Source organism: Strix uralensis, chromosome 7 (assembly GCF_047716275.1).
Source record: "Strix uralensis isolate ZFMK-TIS-50842 chromosome 7, bStrUra1, whole genome shotgun sequence".
Classification (NCBI taxonomy): Eukaryota; Metazoa; Chordata; class Aves; order Strigiformes; family Strigidae; genus Strix; species Strix uralensis.
The window spans coordinates 18,423,519-18,450,334 of record NC_133978.1 but is presented as its reverse complement, the minus strand read 5'-3'; the positions used below and the strand labels follow the sequence as shown (position 1 = coordinate 18,450,334).

Here is a 26,816-nt window from a genome sequence, read left to right as displayed (position 1 = left end):
TTGCTTTGTGTATTCAACACCTCCTCTCCATTCCAGGCAAAGGCTGCTTAACTGAAAACACTCCTTTCACTTATTCATAGTTGCCTAGTAAATGCGAAGTTGTATTATTTGCATGCATCCATAAATGACTGTATAACCTCAGACTAGGGAAGATGTACACCCATCTGAGTGATCCTTACAGAAATCCAATGCATTCAAAATGTGTCTGTAAATATAAAGAAAACGAGAAAGATAGGGACAGCAATACCAATAGTAACTGCTGTTCTTGAAAACAGGTTTGGTTTAGTATTCATGCTGGTGATTAGAAAATAAGTTTCTGTAAGAGGGTTGTACATAGTGAAATGCATCTAGCACGTGACCATTTTATAAATAAAGTAAATATAGACTTCCAAAACATTTTTTTCATGATCTCATGGTTTTGTCATTCTCTGGAAATCAAAATATTGACATTTACCAGGCTGTTTGTTCCAGCTTTCTGATCTCCTGCAGTTTATTTTTATAACAACCTTATCGATGAGCCTCTTACTCAGCTCTCTAGGTTTAACTGAGTTGAGTCGATTTGTTACCACAGCTTCAAGTAGCTGTTACAGAACAAGCGAGACATCCTAATAAAGCTGTAAACGTGTTTACTCAAACATGGTATTGATTTTACTTGGAGAGGGAGAAGCTAGTGCTTAGCATGGTGTCAGGAAGGATGAATTTAACTGCAGTTTTTCATTGTCATCTGTCATGGTTGTGAAACACTAAGTGAAGCCACAAGAGGATAATTAGAATTGCCAGAAATTTAGCCCCTAAAATCAGTTAACCACTTGAGATTTTTGTAGTTTAATTAGTTTTTATTAAAACTTTCCTCCAGTGGTATAGTCAGGAAGGGTTTTCTCTTGTTCTTTTCAGTGAGAGTAAGATTTCAAGGTTGCCACTTGTTAGATATACATCTTAAATGACTGTTTTTCTGAAAGGGTTGGTAACCTTTTCTCTCTCACTTGTAATTAGCCTGGCACTACAGTTCTGTAGAAGCACAGAGCCATTTCATTTTAAAAGAGAGGGAAAGAAATTTGTTTGTACACTTATACATTTGTAGTTAATAACATATATGTGCATGTGTGGAATAATTTTTACACTCTATTTTGAGAGAGAAAGTGCTAAGGTGTGTGAAGGTTGAGAAGTATAATGTATTTGAAGATGCTTACATTTAATTTGTCTTATATGCTGTAAGTCTAATGTGTCAGACCACAGTGCCAAAATACATGAAAACAGAAGCCAAATCCCACCCTTAATCAAAAACGTTTCCATTTAGAATAGCCAACAGTCGGTTTGATAGCAATGGGCAGGGCCTCTGGCTTACCACAGTTCTTGGCTGTAATATCCACCATCTGCCACAAAATTAAAAAAAGAGAAACCTCAGCATGTTGACGTACGGTCGTTCAGTGACTATATCGTGGAATCATTTGATGCCAACATCTTTTACAAAATCTAGGTTGGCTGCTTGGCTCTTGGCACCAGCATTGCTAACCACCTGATTACAACTGACCAGACTTGTGCTACCACAACATTAGCCCACTCCAGCGACACTAAAAGACATCCAAAAAAACCTCAGTCATATCAGCTACAAGGCTTTAAACTGCTAGGGTAATCTTTCTTGAAAACTGCATCTTCCCACACTGCTGGCCTGAAAAGCTAGTGGGATCACATAAAAATAGATGAGCGTTCGAGCAACTGTGATAAATGCTGTTTACGAACAAGAGTGTGAAAAGGTGCTTGCAACTGTCCCCCATGGTGGAATAACACCATTTTAAAAAAGGCAGTTCACAAATTAAGCTGTAGAAACTTTAAATACAAAAAAGAGGAGGCAGCTCAGCTGTTCATGATCCTTTCTGTGACTGGGACAATTTTGCTGGTGAATGGCTGGGCTAGCATGGATTATATTAGGTGCTTCGGGGTCCAGCTGGAAGAGGAGGATTGTCTGGGAACATCACGTAGCAAAAAGGTTTTGAGGGGCTTTGACTCAGGGTCAGCTTGTAATTGTTTATAATTAATGCATATGATAATTGCTTTTTTTCTGCTTTTCTCTCTTGCATTTAAAAAAATACATGAATTTTGCCTTGGGCATTTTATAAAGGTTGGAAGTGTGAGAGAAACTGCAGAAAGACGAGTAGTGGGGGAGCTGGGTGTCGGAGGCTATAAACGGATTTCCAGCCAGCATTAGTAATTAACAGTCATTAAAATTAATTGTCAAGTGTACAGTTTGAAATGAAACATTTGGCTTCAATATGAGCTGTTTTTAAGTGTTGTTTAAACCATTACCAAAGCAGACCAGAACTGTTTTAAAATCTCCACTATTGGACTCCCACATTCCTATCCAACTTCACTATTGCTAGGCATTCATTCAGAATTACCACTGATAATCTGGAAACAAAACTTTCAAAGAAATCACTGATTTTGATGAAATTGCCTCTGAAATGTCTATTTTGATGGCCACAAGAAAATTAACTCGATTCTCCTTTAACGATTTTTAAGTGCTACTCAGCTCTTAGAAGTAACAAAGACAACACCTTTTGTGTCAGTCAGTGGACTGTCTTGCTCTGTCTTTTCAGACTTATATTGACATCCCCAAAGAGACTTGAGCTGGTTTCAGTGAGGGCCTTGGTTTGAGTCTGGATTTTGAAGCTCAAGCACCACTTCTGGCACTTGGCTTTCAGAACTTTTCATTTGGTGGTGAGCACAAAAAGGAAGAAAGCAACTTGACTTTTTTGTTCCTCATTCTGTTTGCAGACCTTACAATTATAAACATTGTCTTTGAGCATATGTAGTAAGGAAGCTGGAGATAATAAAGATTAACTCTTAATTATTTCAGGCACACTTTTCAGAGCAAAGCGATTTCAGAGACGCTTTACTGAGCAGAAAAGAAATAATTATGGGCCCAAAATAGCTATTGGTATGTTATAATCACTTCTATCAATCTGGGAATGCAAATACATTTTGTACCACTCCAAGGTTTAAAGCAACTTTTGAAGCAAAGTTGTCTTTGCTTTCTAGGAAGATGCTGAGTAAGTGGGATGAATTGGACAGAGTTCCAAATAAGTTCTTATCATTACTAGGTACAAGGTGGTTACTTGGCTGTCCATGCCTGTGAGGGACAAAAGGCATCCCAGTCTACTCTGAAAGCTTACCAAGATGGCTAATTACAGCAAGGTGGCCTACTAGGCATCCTGCAACTGTCATTTCTCTTACTCCAGAAACAATAAATACTTTGAATGTCAGGGCAGGAGGCAGACAAGTGGGAAAGCCTTGAGTTTGGTTCTTGCCTTTGTGTTCTAGTGTGAAGAGAGTGGTACACAATGCGTGTAACACCATCCACAGCTTCAGCAGTGTAGAAATGCTAGTGCAGAATGGCTGCAATTAGAAGATGGTAGTATTGCCTGACATTGTTTTGGTAAAATACATGAAGTGAGGTTGTCTGGTGTAGCCAAACTATACTACTCTGTTCTGCACTCCAGTCCAGTGATAGCTAGGAACTAGTTCAGGCCATGGCAGAAGTTAAAATAGTTGCTGAGCTACTTATGTTCTGGGATAATCTAGTTCTGTGATCCTGAGCCTGTGATACAGGATCGGAGTTCAATCCTGCCCTTTCTGTCTGTGAAATTGTAGGAGGAGTTTGAAGTAAGTCTGAAGCCATGTTCACTTATCTTCTTGCATTTCCAGTCATGGCACCTTAAAGAGATTACAGCCTTCCACTGCTTATCATCTTCCCTTCACTGCCCTGCTCACTGGTAGAGCTGTTTGAATACTCACTAACCCACTTCAGTTTAAATCAGCTGGGTTAGCAAAGATATACCATTCAACAGCTTACTGTTTAAACTAATCTGGCTCATTTTGACAGAGCATCAGGTTATACAAGCAGCAAAGAAGGATGGTGAAAAACAGATGGGGCAGTAACTTCTTCAGCTGGAACTTGAAGATCTGAATCCATGCCTTGAGAGTATGACTCATGGGGTTTGCATCACAGTACCTTATACACTGGAGGAGGCAAACTCTGAATTATATTCTGACCATGTTGCTTTTTACTGCATTAACTAAAAAGAACATTCTGCAGCTAAGGCAACCAACCTGATAGAGCTCTTTGTTTCTCTGCTCAAACAACATTGCTTTCTGGTGTTCCCTCGGGGTCTGCTTTGCCAGCTGCCTAGTCTTAGTATATGATGTAGTTCTGTGTTTATGATATGTGTGTTTGTATTGTCATTCGATGTGATATTGTGTCAGATACTGCTATTTCTAGTTCATCTATGAAACACATACCTTTTAACAGAAACTCAACAGACAAGAATGGTTTGAGGGCAAACTCCCCACTGCAGTTTCTACATCTCTTATATGACAGCTGTACTTAATGTCATTTCTCCACCACTCTGAATTCACAGAGATCTCTCATTTCTATCCCCAATTAGAAAAGGATGTTTTTTCACCTGATTCTGCTTTCACTTAGATCAGAATAAATATGAAGTAGCTTCACTGAAGAGAAAAGATACATGCTAGCTTGAAACTACAGTGAGCTTGGGAGGTGATGACAGTCTCAGTCTAGTTGGTACTGAAAAATAATTCATGTTTTATGGTCCTTTGCTCCTTGGATTTTCTTCATATATGTTTGATGCCTTGATCATAAGCATAGAGGACAGTTGTTCTTTCTTGTATAAAACCCTCTCTGAATTCATGCTCTGCACAAAACCTAGCCTCATGTTTGCCTTTGGAGGCCTGCCCAGTGCATCTTCAATACTTACTGAGTCAGAAATGGACTCTCTTAACAGCCTCATTTTACATACAGTTACAACTTGCTCTCAAGTTTTAACCACCCAGAAGCACACTGGCAAGCTCCTGCCTCCCAGGCAGTTTAAATTTAATGATTGACATTCTCCACGTATCCAAGAAAGTTTCTCCTAAGAATGCATGTTAATTTAATGGAGAGCAGACCATTTTCATCTCGTTATTCAGAAATGGTCTGATTTCTGCCAGGCATGCTGTTTGAATTTCTCAGCTGTTACCCAACTATTACAGCTGGACCATCCTGCCACAGTTGTGTTGTCTGTCATCCCCTGACTGCCATCAGTGATAGCACTCACAGCACAATTTCTTCGTGTTTCAGATTCTCATCTTTGTATACTGAAAATTCCTGTCTTCTCCACTTGTGCTTATGGACTTAACTTTTGTTGGTGAAGCAGTCATTTTTTCCCAGCTAGTGTCAGTCAATATCTGTGAAATTCCAGCTAGTATGTAGCTCTCTAGAAGAGTATTGATGTCAGAAACGTACGAGTTTTCTCCTAGCTGTCAACTAAAACGCCTACTTTCTATGGCCTCCCTATTCCGATGAAAAGTATTTGATTTATAGATTTAGTAGTTTTAAACTCTTCTCCCATTCAGTGCAGTTTAGAGAAAACTATACATCAACTAGGCTTCCTTTCACTATCAGTCATGACCAAGAAGCCAAGATAGATCTTGGTAATTCATGAAAACAGGATCTGTTGGTTACCAGTATTATCTTTCATTAATCTAACCTTATATTTCATGGTTGACCTGATTTTTAATCTTCAAGGAGCAGACATTATTACATAGGATAAAATATTTTTATCATCTTCTAAAAATATGCTCTAACGTGCCACTGAAGGAAATATTTAGAAAAGGAGCACATGTAAAATAAGAGCATCACAATATAATATCGAGTCTTTGTTCCAATAGTAACCAAGCTGAACAGAGAAAGTGTATTTGAAAGCAAGCTAGCAAAACATACCATCTTTGAATCAAAATTTGTAATATGTCAGAAATTGGTACCTATGAGCTACGTAGTACTCATAAGAGACAGGGTTTCAAGACTAGATTTGTACTGTCAAGGCCCAAGACCTGTCAGAACGTGACACAGGAACTTGGAATGGTGGATGAAAGCTTTAAAAAGAACATGTTTCAGCTTGCTAGAATTCTGATTTTCCTGGGCAAGCCTCACTTTCCTTCTGTGATTGGATGAGGAAGAGAGATACATCTGAAACATATTAAAAACAGGATAAAAGTGAATAAAATATTACCTCTAGAATGACAGAGTGAAGGTTTAAATTATAAGATACTAAGTTTACTTTTCACATCTTGAAAACCTCTTCCAAATTTAAAACACATATTTCACCTCTGCCATAAGTTCTGTCATGCTTTCAATCACAATAGTTTCAGTCAAGACAAAATGTTTCAGAAATGAAAGATTCAATCGATAAAATTTCTGGTGCCACTTGTACTTAACTTTTCCAAGTACCTATGAATAATCTCCTTTTCAGGACTCCCTGCTCTATATTCATTTAAAGAGCTGATCTGGTTTTCAAAACACTCAGCTCCCAATGATTTCTGGTTTTCTAAGCCATTCCTGCTAGGGCTTTGTTAGCTAAAGCAGTTAACCAAGTGCCCCAGTTCTGAGAGGTGCTTCGTTCTCCATACGGTTTGCTGTTTATATAGGTATCTGAACATGCTAAGAGGTACCCACTGTTTCTGAAGTCTTAGGTTACATTTCCCATAATCAAGGGCAACAGATGTCATCTAACTTTCTTCATCATGTAAAAATTTCTCACCTTCTTTTCATTGTGAACACCTGTAACTGTGAATATAGATAACATTTATTTGTTATGTGCCTTTCTCTTTTTTTGCGGAAAGCTTGCAGAGTGACAGTTGTGTGGGGCTGTAGCCATAGCCAGTATGAACAGAAGGAGCTCTCTTCAGCAGTGAAAACTGCTTCTTTGTTTTTAAAATGGTATTTGAGGAATCAGCAGTTCTCTCTGGAAAATAAGAGAGCAAGAAGTCTGATAGAATCATTTTGAGGGCACTAATAAAGATCAGTCCTGGTAATCTTTAATTTACTTGAAGCTACCAAATGGAGACTTCAGGTAGAAATAACAGCAGCAGGTCACTCAAGCGCAATACTAAATTTAAACTAGCCAGGCTACCTCTGTACATACAGTTAGGCCAGTATTTCAGTGCTTTGACCTGTGACAAACTGATACACCCAAAAAACCTAATCTAACCATTTTCCAACTTCTCTTTCTCTCCCACTTTGCTCCATAGGCTTTCTCTCACAGCTCGTCTATGACCGGCCAGTGACCGAGTGCATCCGGGCTGGACATTACGCAGCCAGCGTAATTATCAAGCGTTCAGGTTGCACCTTCCCAGAGAAGCCTGACTTCCACTGATACTGGTGAATTGGAGGGATCAAGAGTAACTCCCATGTTGCCATGGGATTGCTGCCTACATTTTTCCTCCTTCCCTTTCCTCACCTTTCCAATTACCTGCATCAACGCTTCTGTACTTCTGTTCATTGTATTCTAAACAAAATAGGTATTTCTATGGTGTTTTCCTTTTCATACCACTACAATGTCTCAGTAATCTTAACTTTGGAAACAGTGCTAAGTGAAGCTTATTCTCTCATTCATCAGGAAAAATTGTTCTATTTACACAGTTTATAAGGAAGTCCCATGTAAATGACACTGCCGATTAACACCATTAAAATACTTTGTTAAATTATCTAGTTTGTATCCAGCTGTGGCCAAATCCTGCTCAACTTACATGAAATCAACAGACTTGACTTTATTTGTCACTTAACATTATAAACCAGGAATTGTTCTTTCTGTATAGTGGAGTCACACTAGTGTAGAGAGCGGTGTAAATGTCCCAAGAATTTCCTTATATATTTGAGTGTACAAGACCAGGCTGTCAGATCCAGCCCAGTTTCCATGAAAGTGAATAGCTATTTTGCCCATAATTTAAGGACCTGATCTGAAGCTGATGCCATGCATTCGGTCATCTTGCACTGATGCCAGTAGCTTTGGGTCTGGCACTGTGTGAGAGAAGGGTCTGGCCACTCTATGCACAGTCACATTCATCTGTCAGGTGAGCTAGCAGAGGTACTTTCAGTGATTTCAGGGCAGATGCGTGAGTTGATGATGAACATAAACATGCAGATAGATCTTATCTCCTCCATGTGAGCTTTCTAGAGGCTGTATTTAATTAAGGTACACATAGTGAAAATGAGGTACAGAAATATTTATGCAGGATATATTGACAGGATATGCCAAACGGAATCTCTGAAACGCACATTTTTAAACTTTTAATTTACTTTGGATAATTAAGCAATATGGTGGATTTTGTTTGTATTTACAGTATTCAAAGAGGTGATCTGACACTGCATTCATTACTTTGCTATGTAATTTGATACTGATAAATAAAAAATTGTCATACAGTAACTCCTGGCTTTGCACTGGTATGTGTTCAGCTTTCCTCCATGTATCATACTGAAGTGGGAACAGGAAATGGGTGCTTAACCCACAGTCCATACTAGAGCTCACCATTTTATATGTGACTTTCAGTGTCCAGGTGGGTGTTCAAGGGTGATCTCAGCAGTAAGGAAGGGAAGGAACATCAGTTTGGTATTTGTACCACAGGAATGATGAAAAATTAGTGGCTAGGGTTCATCAGTGCAAGCTTTGCACTTTACTGCATAGAATGGAACAAGGGATGCACAGAGTTAGGATGTTGTTATATCAGTTTGTGTATTGCAAAGACCATGTGGAGAAATCAAGGCTATGATCCTGATTTGCTTGTTTGGCCCAGCATCCACTCTGATACATTGGACAGCAGGCTCTCTCGTCTTAGAGATCACCTGGTGAGATCCCTGCAGCTACATCAAGGAGCTTCAAACCAGCCGCTTCTGAAAATCCTCATGGGGCCATCGTCACAAGCACAGGTCACTGCATCATAAGCATGGTCTGTTCTTCAAGGACTCAAGCTCACAGTTTCTATCTGAAGAAGGCTGCATGTACAGGCCTTGTCTATCTGTGGACCTACTCATGAACAGCTTTGTGCAAATAAGACTTGTCTGGTTTCTTCATAGTGCTACTCTCAAAAGAACTTTGGACTTGACATTTCTCATGTTCTAGCGTAGGAGAAAGGAAGAAGAATGAATATATTGGAGTGAAAATGGAACTGCAAACAAAACTGAAAGAGGCTACAGTGTGCATGGTCTTCAGGTTTTATGGGTCGATCAGAAGAATGTTATTTTTTTACATCTCATGGTTAATTTTTAATTCTTTAACTTGAGATATCCATCCAATATATTTTAATCAAGAAAAGCTGACAGGCCGAGGAAGGATGTGTTGCAGTCCTTGCTTTTAATGTATGGTCACATATGCTTACTTCATGAATTTGGCTGTCAATAAGGAAAACTCCAGTGGTCTAGTGGTTAAATTTACTGTTCCCTTTGATCTGTATCCATGACCCTTTCCATTCCTTTTGAAACAACTTTATCAATGTCCTGGCCAGATAATTATGGCCCATTTAAAACAAAATATAAATATGTAAACATTCTTCACTCTACCAATGAAACTACAAGAGAGCATAACTACTGTAAAGGAAGGGAGGATATGTAAAGGAAGGTAGTCATACCATAGTGGGGGGTTGTTCTTCCTTTCTCTAGGCTATTCCTCGTTTTCAATTCAGGATGCAAGAGAGTCAAAGCAGAGGTTCCCTTCTGAGCTTTTCCACTGACGTGCTTGGTGAGCTTGAGCTCCTGACATTTGGCTCTTGAGTGTCAGCTACAAAGCATAATTTGAAGCCAGTGGGAGCAGCTGAGGAATAAACTACTACCCAATTCATGGAAGGGCATCAGAGTCTGACCCATTCTATTTAGTCATTCATTATTTCTCCAATATCTGTCAATGGATATTCTTGGATGATGTATAGATACTTAGAAACATATTGCCATCATGCTAAATAATTTCAATTTGTGCTGTCAAATTGCCTGACATTTTCATTCTGGATTCTTTTCAGGATCTGTATTTCTTTCCTTCTTCTCACTGATGAAGGGGTTTTTATCTATATAATGGATAATGGTGCCATCTTTAATATTCTCTCTCGCAAATATTCTTCCTCTGTCTTTGGTCCTCTACCAGCTTATTCCACACAGAGGCGTGTTAGAAAACTGGTGTTCCTGAAAAACGTCACTGAAAGAGTTGTCTGCCAGTGACATGTGCCACTGTCTCAGATCCCAGATGGGATAACTGAAGTGAGTCTGTCACTGAGCTTGAGCCATCATTCAAACCCAGAGTTCTTACCTGGGTTACTTTCACGAAAACAAATACTGGAAATCCATTTCCTACCAGCCACTAGCCAAAGCATATCACCCTCACTCAGATAAAACTCTTCCTTTTCACTGGAAATGACTGCATCTCCTGTGCCCAGCACCATGCATTTTAGGCTTGTTTTAGTACCACAGAAGCGGGTAGCAATGCTGCTGAGATCAACAGGCAAGGAATCAGGAAACAAAGGTTGTGTTTCTGTTTCTGCAAGTGATCCACTTCGTTACTTTGAGCAGATCACTTTCCTCTCTCAATCTCTTTCTCTCTGTAAGGAAGATGGTAAGATCAATTAGATGGTAAAAGAGATGAAGGTGATAAGAATTCAAGTAGGGCAGTATCAGCCACATCTCTGTACTCACTGCTGGTCTTTTGATTATTTGAATTTTCCCTTTTGTACATGAACTAATTTAAAGCTATTTGTTTACCCTTAAAAAATATTGCTAGCTGTTACTACTTGTTTGAGGGTTAAGGCAGGGAAAGGAGAGGAAAAAAGCTTTACTTATAAGGTGAAGTAAAATATGCTACATGAAAATGACAATAGAAATGCACACTGTTTTAAGATGACAAGTCTGGGAACAATCTTTAATTTAAAGGGTCTTATCCACAGTTTTCATAAAGAAATGTTAATTAAAAGTGTGATGACATGTTTGGGATTTAAAGGAAATCGTTCTGCAAAGGATTTATAGCAATCACAGCTCTAGAGCATTAGGATTACAGATCCTTGTGCTGTTCCTTTTCAGCGATCATGTGATTGGCCTGCTGTTAAATATAGCTCCCATTTAGTGAATTGAGACAGGCATGGGAAAGGTAGGGATAGTTTCCCTTTAACCAGCGGGATTTCAGAGGTGTTGGAGATTATACAATTCATTAGTTTTTACATAAGATCAAAGGGAGAGGGGAAGTCTTAATTTGGGCACCAACTGCTACTATCTGAAAGTCTTGCAGATTAAATGAGAAGTGAACATGTGCAGTGCTAACTGCTTGTATTAGAGCATGAGCCTATTGTTTTATATCTCACTAACTCATTGTTCTCTTCCTGAAGATAATTCTCACACTTAAGACCTTCAGAGATAGTTATGTCTATTGTGAATAGTTCAGCAACCAACTGTCTCAGAGGTTATTGCCTAAGCATCTTTCCCTTGGTCTAATCCCCTGCAAGGTTTTTTTCTGAGCAGTGTTGTTAATCTAAAATGACTGCTAACTGACTCCTGTGTCAAACATTATTCATTATGTGCTTTAAACGCTTCCTGCAGAGGCCAAAATAAATTTTGCTTTTTAAAAGCGGACCACAAGGGGTGCCTATGTAGGATATTTCCTAAAAGATTAGCCTCAAAATGGCAGTTAAGATGATGAGGGGAAAAAACTGTGCTCAAAACAAAGCTTCACAGTTTAACCAGGGACATACAAAATGGACAAACCTCAGTTACCAAAACCCACTCTTCATACAGAATTATCTATAAGCTGTTCCTGTGAGAGAAAACATGCACCCTTGCAGGGCAGGAGAAATACTTTATATAAAGACATGGAATAAGCGACCTTATTAGAAAATGAAGGCCAAATAAACAAAATTTTTAAAAGCAGTAATTCTTTTGTGTCTTGGTTTTTTTCAGGTGTCACTGGTGTTGGCATAAAGTGAGAGGGGTTTTTTGTGTCAATGGCACTGTCAGGCCTTGAATACATAATGATAGTATGGGAAGAGAAACAGACAGATAGATTTGAATAGCAATAAGGTGGGTTTTCTTCCAGTGTGAAAAAAGCATGGGATTCATGTGTACTGAGATGAAGTATAGCCTTGCTGCACAGTGCAAATATTTAATGCTGTTCTAACTATCCCTTGGTTATTGGAGTGTGACAGTTAATAGCCATCAGCTGCCAAACCCAGTGAACAGTTTGGTTCCCTAAAAAGAAAATGAAAAGTTAAAAAATAAAGCCAAGTCAGACTAGAAATCCGCAAATCATAAATGTGCTATAGCTTAGCAGGCAGAGCATCTCCAAAGTTCAGAGCCATGTCGACCTGAGCTGCTTCTCAAATGAGAGAGAAGGATAGAGTACGTCTGTCTTCTAGTCCTAGCTTTGCCAGGTACTCACAGGCAAGTTTTGGCTGGGCTTTCTGTCTCCTGAGGCCCTGTTACTCCCTAGCAATGTTTGTAAAGAAGATTGAGTAAAGACTGGAATGAAGAAAAGTAAAGCATTATCATTATTCTGGATCAAATATCTGAAGTCGGTGGTGCAGCATAAATGCATGGAAAAATGGAAGAGCTCTTAAACAGAGTGTGAGAGAAACTGTGTGCTCAGAAGGCCTCCCTGTCTATGTTAACATCAATGTAAAATATTGCCCTAAAAAGAAGCATTACTGTGAAATAATAACAGCATATGAGAGAATATTTCAAGAAATAGATTTAGCTTGAAAATCACTTCTCATTCTACTTGGGGTTTTTTTTTATTCATGCTAGAAGTAACACTTCACTGTACTTAAAAATTGCTCTATTTTGAACATACCTACTTTTTGGGACCTTGGGAATAGCCACATTCCCTCTTCCCCTATATATTTGCCAGCTATGCTTATGGAATGGTAAGTACCAAACATAAGTGATTAGGTGGCCATGCTCTCCAGGCTCCCTGCGTAGCCACTGGAGAGCGTGCCTCCAGAGGACAAGTTGGAGCAGGGAGCTGAGCAACAACTCCTGCAATGCTCTGCAGGCACCTCTGCTGATTCAGAGAGAGAAGGTAGGATGGGACCTACCTACTTTAAGGCTGTTAGCCATCTAAAGCGAGAGCAGAGAGAGGGACTGATCTTCCCCGGCCTTTTCCCTTTGTTGGTAATTGCATTTTTCACAGAAAGGCAAAACAAACAGCAAAGGCAGTAAAAAATATAACCACCAGCAAAATGACTCTCATTTAAATTACCTTGATCTCAGTTTCTTAAAATTATTTGAGTTCCAAGTTAATGATGATTCTTCTAATCTCTCCTGTTCATATTAATACTTGTGGTAGATATTGTACAAAACCCTTTTGCTCATCTGCTGTTTGGGCAGTGCTCCCTACACAACCTTTTGTTTCCATAGGATTTATCTCTCTCTTGAAGTATTTCCCCACAAACACACTTCCTGTCCCGGTTACTTTCATATAAAGAGTAGGTTTGGGTTTTTTAAGGGGTGAGGCAGTTACCAATCACAATAGTTCTCCCAAAAATTAGATTGTTGTCATATCTGTAGATCAGTGAATTATAAATGAAATCACTGATCGAACTTCAGGATTCGTTTTCAGGCATATAACCTATTGGTGGGACTATTAATGGCACTCAACTTGCAGAATTTCCAGGGTTCTTCTATCAACGTATCACACAGACCGACCTATTTTAGTCTGGCCTGTCCTAAAGCATAGCCAGTTGCTGTGCCTGTCTTGCAGGGTAAGGATAAAGCGCTTTCCTATCCATCTCCCAAGGTCAGTACAATAACAAACACATTTTCTGTCTCATAGTGAAAAACATTTATTGGTGCATCTTTTGCATTCCATAAATGACCACAGATTTCACAAGATGAACGCTCTGGATTTAGGGAAGGTTGTGCTCCAGATACATGGTGATTTGTATGTATCATGAATACATACATGATACATTTCATTGTCTAAAATTAGCAGTAAGACAGCCTCCTGGGGCTTGATGTTTATTATGCACTACAGTGTTTCAGGACAAAGCAAGAAACAAGATTTCAGCACATAACCTGGCAAATTCAGCTGGGGAAAGGAAGAAATTAATTTGGAATGACTTGTCATAGTATGTTTACTATAGAAATTTATGCTAGCTCAGAAGTTAGCCCTTCTACCCCCCAGCAGCAGCAGCAGCAGCAGCAGCTTAAATTGGACCATGGGAGTCTCACGGAGTAGGAAGATATTTGAGTTTCCCTGAGGCTCAGAGTTCTGCCCTGAAAAAAAGACTCACATATTGTTGTCTCAAAGAAAAAAGATAAACTGTAGTGTGCTTGGGTATTAACTTGCACAGTATCAGCTGCAGCTTTGCAGTTTGGGTTGACATGCAGAAGTACTGTGTCATCCTTTGCATGACATATCTGCACACCTCTGCCTGACAGTGTTTGCTTGTCCCTCTTGAACCAGCCTATAAAGTCACAAGTAGTATGTTTTATTTATCCTAGACTTGTAACTTTTTCTTAATGGCCTCATTTTTCTAAAAGAGATGAAGATGGGGCAATGATGTGGAGGACATCTCTCCTGTATCATAGTTCATACCTTCTGAGACTGTCAGCTTCCCTGAGGATGCACTCACTCTCTGCTGAACTGATGATGAAAGAACTACTCTGTGCTAAAAAAGCCAGTGAGATTTCTAATGATCCATTGTTGCTTATGCCTCTTCCCATGTTTCACGCTGTAGGGAGAAATCAACTCTGTTGAACCAGCAGCAGCCCTACCAAAGGACCAGCCACTTTTCTTTAATTGGCTTCAATTCTGGTTCTTTAATTTTCCTCGGATATATCCTGCCCATGTACTAGCCCACCCTGATGCTGTGATACTGAGTCAGATCAGAGCACAGGGCATTTGGCATTGCAGCCCCACATTGCATCTGGATGAAGTTTAGTATGCAGAGCAGCAAGGATCACGAGGGGCTTGGTTTACTTCCCCTCCAAACACTACCGGCAAAAAGAAAACAGACACAAATGCCTGTTGCACAGGTCTCTTGCCTCTCAATTCTGCTCATTTAGCTCAGCTTAATGATTCTTTTTGGCTCCCTCTTCCCTTCCAAACCATAGCTGTGAATATTCATCTTTAAAAGTAAAGCACCATAGAAGTGGGCCTTCATACAGGACTCTTGCCGGCTGCCACTCCTGCTGACAAAAAAGATTGCAAGAAGCAAGAATTTGAATAAAGGACAAACGTCACATATGCTGTGTGCTATGGAGGACAAATGCTGAATACAAAATATGTTTAATTGCTGAGTTAATTATCTCACTAAAGTCTAAATGTTGTTTTTCGGCACTCCCCCCCCCACTCAGTTGTTTACTTTTATCAGTTAGAAAATAAAAAATCAATGTCATGAAAAACATAATTATATTCCTACTAATCTGGAGTGTTTTCTCATTTGAGTACTGCAGTCTGATGCGTTTTATCACTTTCCATCAGATTATAGCAGTGGAAATTGCCAGCTAAAAGCTATGGCTTTAGAGCAAAAAAGGGGAAGAAGAAAACCCACCCCAAAGCCATGTGCCTTGCCAATCAAATCTTATTCCTAATGACAAAGCTTCTGTGATTTCCTTTCTGACAATACATGAATAGCTAGTGAATAATTGGTTCAACAGGAGCTTCATTAAAGTCCAAGAGAGAAAGCAAGATCTTTCATGTGAATAATTTGGAATGATTGGTAAAGATGAGGCATTATTATAGGATTGCCTTCTGCTCCACAGTCAGAAATATGCAGCCTCTTCCTTGCTGAAGTATGAAAACATTTTGCAAATAGTTCTAGCTACTCCCAAGTGGTGGATGATCTTGCTACTTAGTGAAATGACTTTTTGGTTGCTACTGTTCCTGGATTAAATGCACCCATTCTCTACACAAATGGAAAGTAATTGAGCTTTATCTGTGGAGCCCAGCTGCAGATGCATCCTCCCACTCCTGGCTTGAACAGGTTTTGGTATAAGCTGTGGGTGCTTCTCCTCCACCACTGCAGCTCAAAGGGTAGTGACACTGACCCACAGAAACGCAGGCACTGTGACTATGTGCCCTCGCTCACCCCACCACACTGCTTCATGCCATGCCATCCAGTCTGGGCTGGAGAGTACATACGAGGTAAGTGCATCAGCCTGTCCGGAGCGGCTCTGTCACTACACTCTTCCTGGAGGGCAAAAATAATGCAGAAGGTTCAGCCGGACACCTGGTCAGCAGAGTGATCATTACCCATGAGAATGACCTGTGCTCATTTACTGGAGCAGATGAGTCCACATCAAACAGCCACCTTGACATGAACCACTCTTTCCTCCCAGCACTCTTACCATGACCCCCATGTAGCAGGGCAGTGCACTACAGTGGGGTCCTGCCAGTAAACTACACAGATGCTTGTGTCACCCTCCCAGCAAGTTAGGAAAGTCAAAAGGAGCAGAGATGAGCTCGGGATTTCAGGGGATGACCAAGCTCTAGGACTGGGAGCTGACACCCTATAAAGACAGGCCAGTTTTTGAATTTCAGATATGGGATCCCTCCTTCGTGACAAAAGTCCAGATCTGCCAGGCCCAATATTTCTGACTAGAGCCAATTAACCTCATGGTCTTGCTTGGGATTTCATATGCCCCTAGGTTTGCCATATGGCATTTTAAACTCCACATATACCTCAGATTTTAACAAATAACCATTTTTTAAAGGAAGGAACAGTTAGTTTCTCTACCCTGCAATAACAGATGCTTCAGCTCACATGAAAAATCTTTTAGTGATTCTAGCAGCCCCTGAGCTGAGTTGCCTGACTCCAGCCGTCTTAGATGGATGTGACCTCAACATGCGGAAGCTCAGCAGCAGGGCAGCTGTCTCCTTCTCTATACCCCTGAGAATAATGAAGCCTTCTCCACTATGTCTCAAGACATCACCTGTGAAGCTCTAAAACAGTCAGTGAATGCATTAAAATATCACTTGAAAGATAATCTCATAGGCTCATTCACAGTCTTGAGGCAGAGCTTTGTTACTGATGCCCAGTGTTGGGGTTTAAGGGTTCAGAGTTTCATGCTGTCGAGTCTTTTCTAGCTTGTGTTGGAGAAGGCCTTGAGCAGTACCAGTGTGGCTCTAAGTGGCCCCAAGGAAACAAACCCACATCCCAGCTGGACCCTTTCCCAAGAGGTTTAGCAGGCTGTAGTAGGACCACAGTGTAAAGGTAGGCCTCAAGGAGAGCATATTGGATGAACCTCTGGTGAGGGTGACCATATATGTGCCAGCAGACACACACGCCCTCCTGCTCTGGCCTCTGCCTGTTTTGACAGGAGCCAAAAGTCAGGGAATTGGTTTTTCACCCAGCGTACCCACTATAGCTCAGCATAGTTATGCTGATGTACAGAGACATATGCTACCTGCCAGAATTTGGTCAATTCCTGCCAAATTAATGACTGTAGTAAATAACAACAGCAATGTTGAACATGATCCTACTCCTCTATGCATTGAATAAAACAGCCTTCCCAACTCAGACGCTGTGGCCTGATGTCAAGTGGCTGCAACCCAGCCAACTCAGAGCCACCGAGGAGGCCACATGTATCAGAGGAGATTCACTGCAGTATAACTTTAGAGGTTTCATTTGCTGTGAGCACTCATTTTCATGGACAACAGTTAATCTGAGCTGTCCCTTTACCATGCTGAGGCTCCTCACCCCATGTGCACTTGAAATGTGGAGCACCACACTATCCCTGCGGGACTGAGAATCTCCAGAGGGTCTAGAGGCTTGGCAGACCTTTCTCTGCAGTTTTTGAGTTTACAATGTCCTTGTTCATTTTCATATCCTACTTTTTAAACCATTTACCCCATCTCTTTCTCTTTTCACAGGTCTTCAGGTGGCTGGTCAGCAGAGTGTGCATTGCTGACATTAAACAGCCCTGTCTGAGAGATGAGAACTAATAGTATCAGAATTGATAATATGAAAAACATCAAATTCATGGCATGCAGCAACAGTGAGCAGGATTTCTGTGAACAGTTTTGTCACTCATTACCAAAAAGAAAATATTTGTCATTGCTCTTCCCCAGAATGTTTTTACAATGGCAGCTGCTACCTGAGCTGGTATTTGGGTTGCTGAGCAAGTGAGCAGCATCCTAAGGAAATAAACACACAGGCAGGTGTGCAACCATGCTCATTTGCTGCTTTTTTGAGGGCAGGAGAAGGGTGATGTAATTAGCAGACACATGTTTAAATTTTTAATTAAGAGTTTTAATGGATTATTCACTGCCTACCAGAACACACATGCTCTTACTTTCTCACTCTTTTAGGCTGGGTTCCTAAGGAAACCAGGCTTAGTCAGTCATGCTGCCTGCCAGCCAGCCAGCCTTCCTTCCTAATCAGTGTTGAACTCTTTGGGGTTCATGGCAGGCAAGCGCCACTTTTGTGGTAAAATCATGACTGCATCACAACACAGTGGTAGGAAGAGGTCTGAGCAGCTGCTTCAGGAGTTTAGCAATAGGCTTAAAAAGACTTCTTCCAGGAGCAGGGCCCAAGCCTCCAGCAAAATCGACAGGGGCAGGGGGAGGAAGGCATGAGAGGAAAGCAGAGGAAGAAGAAAAGAACATCCTGACATGTTGACCACAGTTTCCCTGGACTTTCTCTGACTTACTGTTCAAAGAGGACTTTTTTGTATTGTTTTAGTCTCATGATACTTGCTGGTGTGGTGGTACTCTTTGTGGTGCCAGCATGATACAGGTTGCAGCTGACGTCAAAAGGGCACGTAACTGAAAGATCCATTGGACTCCAAGAGTTGTAAGTGTAACTGCTCACACAAGTTGTTTTCTTCTGCTTGTGTATTCATGGCATTTATTTCCAGGATGTCTCTATAGTTTGGGTACAGAAAGGCTGGAGGACTAAGAAAAAGAGTTCCCAAAGTTTCTACCCCTCTCTTCATATTGCTGAGAGAAGGGAAACTATGTAAGACTATTAATCTTGCTCCTTACATGGTTCAGTAGTACAAGTGGTCAGTTTGATTCTTGGCTGAATCCACCATTTCTGTTCGTCTGTGAAGGAAAATGGGTTTTTTTGCTGAGATCATCAGCCTTTAAAAGCTGTGGAGATTCTGAGAGGAACATCCTGTCAGGGAACAGCAAGAGCCGGCTCTCTGCAAGGGAAGGTGAACTGAGCACGGTAACATGGCTGACAGGGCAGGAGTCTCACCAGTCCCACAGCCCCCAGGCAAGGCCACCAAGGCAGGTCCAGCGGGATTAACAAGGATCAGGCACAGCCCAGTGAGCACCAGGCAGGTACACAGTGGTAGGGCAGGTCTGAGATCAGACTGGAGGTCAGCTGCAGGTCAGGGTCTATGTCCAGAGCAATGGGCCCAAAGCCAGGGACAGGCATGCAACACAGCAGGAATTTTAGCTCAGCTGGGGCCCAAATGGAAGAGGTTTAGCTTAAAAGCAGGTCCTGCAGGAAGTGGTATCGGCCCTGGCTGAGGCCTGCCTGCAGCACCGTGTCCAAGGCCAGCACAGGAGGCGGGGCGGCTCTCAGCTGTGCTAGCTCTAAGCTGGCCCTGAGCCCAGGCAGCCAAACAGCCAGGAGGGGGGATGCTCTCAGGGCCCTTAGCCCTTCTCTCTGTGTTTGCTCTTGCTGAAGCATGGAGGAATAGTCGGAAAGTTGCTATGTGATGTGGAATGGTCCCCGATGGCTTTAAAACCCATAATCTTCCCTTTTGCATTTAGGCTTGCCAGATATAACTGCTGCTTGTTGCCTGGTGGTCCAGCAAATGGTTTTTCCAACCCTATGGAGTCTGAGGAAATCACAAGGCTACTCAACACCTGCTGGTGAACATTCCGGTGGATACAGGATGGAGAGGACCCTGGCCCTAAGCACAATGTGAGATGGATGACCACCTGGGAAGTCCAAGGTGCAGAGTCATAAATACTAAACCACAGAAGCTGAACATCCAGAAATGAAGCTCATTGTTACAGCTGAACAAGAATTTAAAAAGAAAAAGCCACCAAACTCTTTCTGTATGTGCACAGTTTAAGTGTGAAAGTGATTTCACCGTATCCGTGTCACAGGGGTACAGAGCTGCTCCTGTACTCTCAGAACTACATAAACTCACCTAGCAGCTGGGATCTGAGCTCTCAGTCAGTCCCAGCAGAGCACAAAAACCGAGTGTTGCGAAGCAATCTGCCATGGAACTCCTAGCACCAAACTACAAGAAGATTCCTGTCCCATAATTGAGATTTGCATTTTTTTTATTGTTTTGATTATTTCACTGCAAAATACCTCAGTGAAGCTACAAAGGATATATTTGACATCTATTGCTGACAGGTTTTTCTACAGCATTCACCAAAGCAATGTTTTGTGTGCCTTCTCTTCTGTTCTATTTACTACATGAATTATCCATGCATTAACAGAGTTTACAACCACTTTCATTTTTGTTACTGTTGCATTCTCACTTTATGGGTAACTTTGTTTATTAACTCCTTCCCACCGACTTGCTTGAAGGTAATGCTTTGTTCTGCACCCGCACTGCCCTGCTAACCTGCATCGTGCTTCTCTGAAGAAGGTCCATGCTATTGGTTCCATTTGCAGGATGGCCTAGGGAGAGATGAGCAGTTGTATTGGGCAATCAGTTTCTATTGGAGGTTCTGCTTAAATTCCAGAGCACAGCATATCCCTAAAGGACTTTCCCACATTGGTATCTCTGTCAGAGCTGCTGTTTGAACAAATGCGGTGACTCTCTTGTTCAGACTCAGCACTTGTTGCAAAAGTCAATCAAACAAGATCCAGCCTGAATCTGTTTGGAGAAACAATCTTGGAGCCTTAGGGCCTCCCCCCCCCCCCCCCCCCCCCCCCCAATCTCTTTTGTAGATAAATTAGTGAACACATATGTTGTAAGAGCAGAATGAAATTGTTCATGTTATGACTCTCTTAACTTATTTGGGGGTTATAATTTTGGTCTTAATCCTGTTACTGCATTTTTTTTGCTGGTAATCTGCTTTGTTTTGTTCATTTACATTATTTTAATAGCCTATATATAAACCCATTATATCATATCACTGCACTAAAAGTATGTGTGTACAGACATGTATGAGCATGTGTCTACAGTTTTATATAGATATGAAGTAAATTGGTTTTTAATATAAAACTTGTCTTCTTAGATTTTTAAATGTGGTGACAGCTTTTCAAGGTTTATTAATTTAAGAATAAGATTGTGTTGGACTTATGGAAGAATTTTAAGACACAACTGCAAAATGCAACATAGAATGGAAAATATAAGATACATTTTGGCTCCTTCTGTCCATTTTAAAAACATATGAAACAGAAAAAAAAATCTGAAATGAAAAAAATCAGAAATCAGGAGCTGATAGGAAAAAAGTCTTGCTGTATAGAATGAAAATATGGACAACTCTTCCAGGCTCCCTTTCAACAGGAAAGCATACATTGAAGGATTGAAGTGAAAGAAAATGGGAATATTTGGCTGGACTTAAGGTTGGCTCTATTAATGATTCTTCCAAAAGACTACTGGAATTCTCATAGCCAAAAATATTTGCCATTCTTTTTCCATGTGCAATTTTATAAATCAAAAGGCAATGGATATTGCAAAAATTCCTGAAAGTATATGGATGAGTTTTCCAGCGAGCATCCAAGAAACTGGAAATGTCACAGAGCCTTTAATTTAGCCTTGCTAGCACCAACACAGCACTTTCACGGAGTATTGCCTTCACTGGAACTGCTCACACACTCAGATGTTTGCAGCGGCAGTTTTGTGCATGGCAGACTCTTGCAATATGGAAGGTTTCTTTTCCCTGGCAGTGCAATATGCAAATACACTCCACTGATGCAAAACTGAGCCCACTTAGTGCAGCTTATCATACTGAAATAGCCTCATCAGTGCAAACACCCAGCATCCTCTTACCCAGGCTGTAATAAGATCTCAGTGACATATACAAGGGTTTGTAGTATCAGGTTATTATTTGTGTAACATTAAAGTCCTGCTCTATGTGGCAGGCAAATGTATGACACTCTTCATGGCATTTATTTGTAAAGAAATCTTGAAAGCACAGTACATCTATATATCAGGGCATATAAGCATTAACAGCCCTGGCCACCCTCACCTGGGGCCTCTCCACCACCCCACCCCTGCCCAGGAGCCCCATTTCAGCTCAACCCTAGGCTATGTAGTAGGAGTGCTGAGTTCTAGCTCAATTGCAGCCGTGCCAATGCCTGGCCATGGACCCTGCTTATCCAGACCACAGCCCAAATTTCCAGCTAGACCTTGACTTTGGCTCTGCCTCATCGCCACGGGCCTGCCTGCTCATCACTGTACCCACTATGGATCATGATTTGCAGATCGACTGCCTGGCTTGACCTTGGACCTGCCTCATCACCACAAATTTGCTTGGTGAGCTTGACTTTTGGTTAAACCTGGCCCTGATCTTGGGGTCTGCTCTACCCTGCTCCATCACTGCCAGCCCTGGGATACCCCTTGGCTCCTGGGCCGCAGGGTGCAACTGACCCTTGCTGCTCTCTGACAATGTACTAACAACTCACTATGTGTGTCCAGGAACAAGAGAATGAAATTAAGAGATTAATTACAAACTCGAAAGAAATTGTTAATAATGGAATCAGTGACTCAGCATCCTCACCACCATTAGGATATGCCACGTGAAGGATTTTTTCTAGTGTGGCTCAGACCCTGCTTCAGCAGTATGAAATATAGATCATGAATTAATTAGAAATAATTCAGTTGCATGATCATAAAATTGTTTTTCTTTCCATGAATGGATGTAACTCATCTGTCTCTGTCACAAGCACTCGAATTTGTCTCTGAATTGGACTCAGGGCCTCCTGAGTTTCAGATTCTCCTTCATTAGGGGTTTTAAAATTATACACATGGTTCTGAGAACCTCAGTCTTTTTGGGGTTTTAAATCTGTCTAGCAGTGGATAATAATTCTGCCTTCTTAAATACAGCCATATGGCTCCCCATGTACCAGAGAAGCCTTGTACCTACAACAGTTGACAGGCTACTTCTGCCCAGTGTTGCAGCAGGGGACTAGGTAGAGCAGAAGCAGAACCACAGTCTGGAGGCATAAGCCCTGAGAAACCTGACAGCTCCAGTTCTTTCTCAGTTCTTCTGATGCCCCTCAATTGAGCAGCACATCGCATGCAGCTTCCCTTTTCACTGAACTTGCAATGACTGCTGTGCTCCATTGTAATTCATCATGGGAGAAGAAGACAGACTTTTGTCCCTGGAAAACACCTGTCTGTCTTGAAGTATATGCGCAGTTTGGAGTGTCAAGTTTCTGGACTCATGCTAAAGACACCTTTGTCAGGGAAATGTGGTGTGTAGTCGTTCTTCTTGGTGTGTATGGGGGTTGGTTTTATTTCTTCACTGCACATTTTGTGGCCTGTCACATCTTTTCATATAAAAAAAAAAATCCTGTACTAAGCCTCAACAGTTCATAACACTGTGTTGAAAAATGTAAGATGCTGCTGAAATCAACTGCTGCTTAAATCCACATGGATCATGTAATGTCTAAAAGCTTCTTTCCCCACAACATGGAGGAGGTGAATTTAAAAAACAAACACACACCCCCCCCCACAGCTCCCCCAAGCTCACCATGTAGTCATTCAACTCAAGCAGCCAGTCCTGCCTGTAAAGAACAACACATTTAATATTGCTAGACTCATGATGAAGATCGCAGGGGTGTCAGTTCTCAAATCAAAGAAAAATAAAGGTTCATGTTCCTGTCCCAAGAGAAGGCAATTGGTTTTGAAGGGTTGCCAATCTAGAAATTTCAAATGCAAATATGCACATGTGCCAGCAAAGTCAATGTTCTGAATGTATGAATAACCTTTCTCCAGACTGGATAGTGTAGCAAAAAGCCCTCTGAATGGCAGTCTTTGGCACAACTGAATCTGGTGCTGTTTATTTGAATCTTTCATCTAAAAAGTATTTCAAAACAGAAAAATAAGAATAAGTGGCTACAGGCTGCTTAATTGGTTTCTGATGAGGAATATGACAATTGCTTACCCAAAATAACAATTTCCAGTAAATACTAATATAGGAGAAGAACTGATTTAGGACTATAATTAGGGTTGCAATGCTTAAAATCCAGTAGAGAAAGATTTAGACTGAACATCAAGAAAAAAACCCTGAAAGCAGCAAGGTGTTTATTTTATGAAATGATGGGGAGGTATTGAGGGAACCTCCACCCAGGTCACTTTAAGGTAGTTCATTGAGAAGAGTGCACAGCTGAGTTATATGTTTATTCTGGACTTTCATTTACAGGTCATCTTTAAGTTGAAGCTCTAAATAACACATTTTAGGGAGCAATCCTGCTGAAAAAAGTTAAATTTGCCAGATTTTCCTCATTTGGATCTATGTTCTCTGCTTCCTTTCTATGATGCTCTACTTGGAGCACTTAAAGAACTAAATCATCGACTCCAAACAAGTAACTCCTTTCCTCCTACCTTCTCTCAAAAAGAAGAAAAAACAATCAGAGAAATTACAAAGAGAATTTTAACTAGATAAAATCAAGGAAATTTCAAATTGAAGTAGGCCCTTCTGTTTAAACAGTGGTTAATGCTGTTACTGATTAGAATCACAGTAGTGCCTAGATGTCTTAGCTGAGATTAGGAGGGGGGAGTAATGTCCCTTCCTTTATACTCTAGATTAAAAAGACAGTCAAAAGAGGTATTACTGTCTCTATATGATAGAAGATGAAACTCTGGGAGGTTAAGCATGTGACTTACTGATAGAAAGTCCATAAGAAAGACAAAAAACGAAGCCAGATCTTCTGAGTTTCAGTTCGTTGCTTTATTCCAAACTCTTTCCCTTTGTCAGGGAGCTTTGTCAGGGTAGGGCTCCGAAAAGGTTTGCTGTTACTTGACCAGTACGTTGCTACCTACACAAAGTGGGAACTACAGTGCTCACATCAGATGGGCTTTGTGGCAGGAATTGGAGCCAGTTAACATGGCTGGCTGTGGGTTAATTCTTTATGAAATGAGATTGTTGTTCATGTGTGTCATGCAACTGCACTCAAGAGACACGATTTTGATTGCTTGCATTACCAGCTGGGAAGTCAGAAGTTTGTAATTTTAGAAGCAAAAGGAGAAATGTAATTTCCTGGACTATAGATGATTTTTTTAAAAAGCAATTATCCAATGTCTATAGAGTCAACATGTAAACTCAGTGCTAATTCTTTTCTAAGAGGTTAATTGTTATAATAGGAAAAAACTCATATGCGGCAATTGAAATTGAGTGGGTTCATCACTATATTCAGAACCCCCCTTCCCAAGCTGAACATGTTCTAATAACTCCCAGCATTTATACAGACAGAAGCATTTCTGAGCTCTAAGTCTGCTTCACCAAGAGGCAGGTTAATATTTTTCCTATTTAACAAACAAGAAAACTGTAGCAAGGAGCTTTCAGCAAGACTGGAGACAGTACCATGTGTTTAAAACTAAAAAGATCCTGCTCCCCACTATTGTATTTAATCTCCTCAGCCATATTACTTTCCATTAGACTATTTGCCTCTTGATAGCTCTAGATAGCTGTGGATTTGAAGCCAAGGAAATCATAAAAAAAAATACAAGTGAAACCCTGAAAGTAAAAAAGGACATGTAGGGTGACTGGGCAAAGGGATGTGGACAAGAATGCTCTACTGTAAGCTTCTGGTTTTTTAGGAATATGTTGTTACTGTGTATAATTTCTCTGTGAGGATGTCACTGCTATTTTACAAATATTAATGACTTATTTTTACAGATTCCCTCTGCAGAAGGTAAATAAAAATAGCTTATTTACTGTCTTTCCTGAAATGGCTACATGTAGGCACAGAAATTCAGGGCCTGATTTTCAGAGGAGATGACAAACAAAAAAAAAAGGTCAGGCTTACTTTTCCTGGATCTAATGAAGATGGAATTATTTTTCTTATATTCCTGAATGTTCTCCATTTACAGATAACTATTCAACTATGTTTATGTTTTAATTTTAACCAAATTATGGTGTTGGATTAAAAAGTCAACATTTGCTAATAAAAACATTGAGTTTATTGTGAATGCTCATTCTTTGCGATGCTGCCTGCATACATAAAAAGAATTTCTACCTCCACAAGTTTACAATTTAAATGGTATTTCAAATTCTACCACATCCAGTTCTTAGTATAAGGAAAACCTGTATTGTAATAGATAATTTGACAATCTAAAAAAATGCCAGCAAGCCCCAAAATTAGGAAATGCATATTTCCAATGTAAATAATTTCTCATTTGCTTGCTCAGTTTTACTACTAATTGAATGGTCTGCTATGTGTCTTGGCATTTGCAATGACAGCATTTGTGAGAAAGTTATTTTTATGATGTAATGTGCAAATATATTACATATATTTGTAGATTCCTTTCCTGTTAGATAATTTGGCATTTGCTTTCTTTTTGATTCTTTTATGTATTTCTTCCTTTCCAGAAAGAGCACTGAGGCCACAGATGAGTTCTTTATTTAAATTATTTTAATTTAAAAAATAAGATTAATTGTTTTGTGCACTCTACTTCAAATTGCTTCATTTGTAGGAAATTAATGTTCAGCATTACTTGGAAGTGAAGAAAAATGAACAGATCATTTTTAAAAATCTGTCATTAGTACTATATATGTATTTTTCTATTCTTAATGACTGGGATTTTAAATCAGCCATAGAAAATTAAACCCAAACATGCAAACATTTAAGGTTTGATAGTGAGCTTATCAGTCAGTGGAAACCTTTCAGTGGTTTTAAAAGATTTGGGATTATTCCCTGAAGCAGGAATATAACTTCATAAATACACGCCTGAGTATCCCCACTAAAAACTTCAAGACTATTCAGTTGCAGTCACACATCTTGTTCAGACCACGGCAAAGCTGGGTGAGGATTGATTGAGGTTCTTGGTACTGCCCACCTTCTCTCCCCAGACTGTTTAAGCATAATTACATCTGTAATCACTCCCTAACCCGATACAGTTTAGCTTATACACTTTTAACGACAGG

The 26,816-nt window shown here is 40.4% G+C and overlaps 1 protein-coding gene across 5 annotated transcripts in view; it reads left to right on the top strand.

Annotated features, from left to right (window-relative positions):
- ADK (adenosine kinase) overlaps window positions 1-8,258 on the top strand; it is a 291,237-nt gene extending 282,979 nt beyond the window's left edge. For all 5 annotated transcript variants that reach the window (XM_074874605.1, XM_074874604.1, XM_074874602.1 and 2 more), the window contains one exon: window positions 7,084-8,258. In XM_074874605.1, the coding sequence (XP_074730706.1) occupies window positions 7,084-7,208 (125 nt within the window). In that variant the 3' untranslated portion in view covers window positions 7,209-8,258. The remainder of the gene's footprint in view (window positions 1-7,083) is intronic.
- Window positions 8,259-26,816: the final 18,558 nt, after the last annotated feature.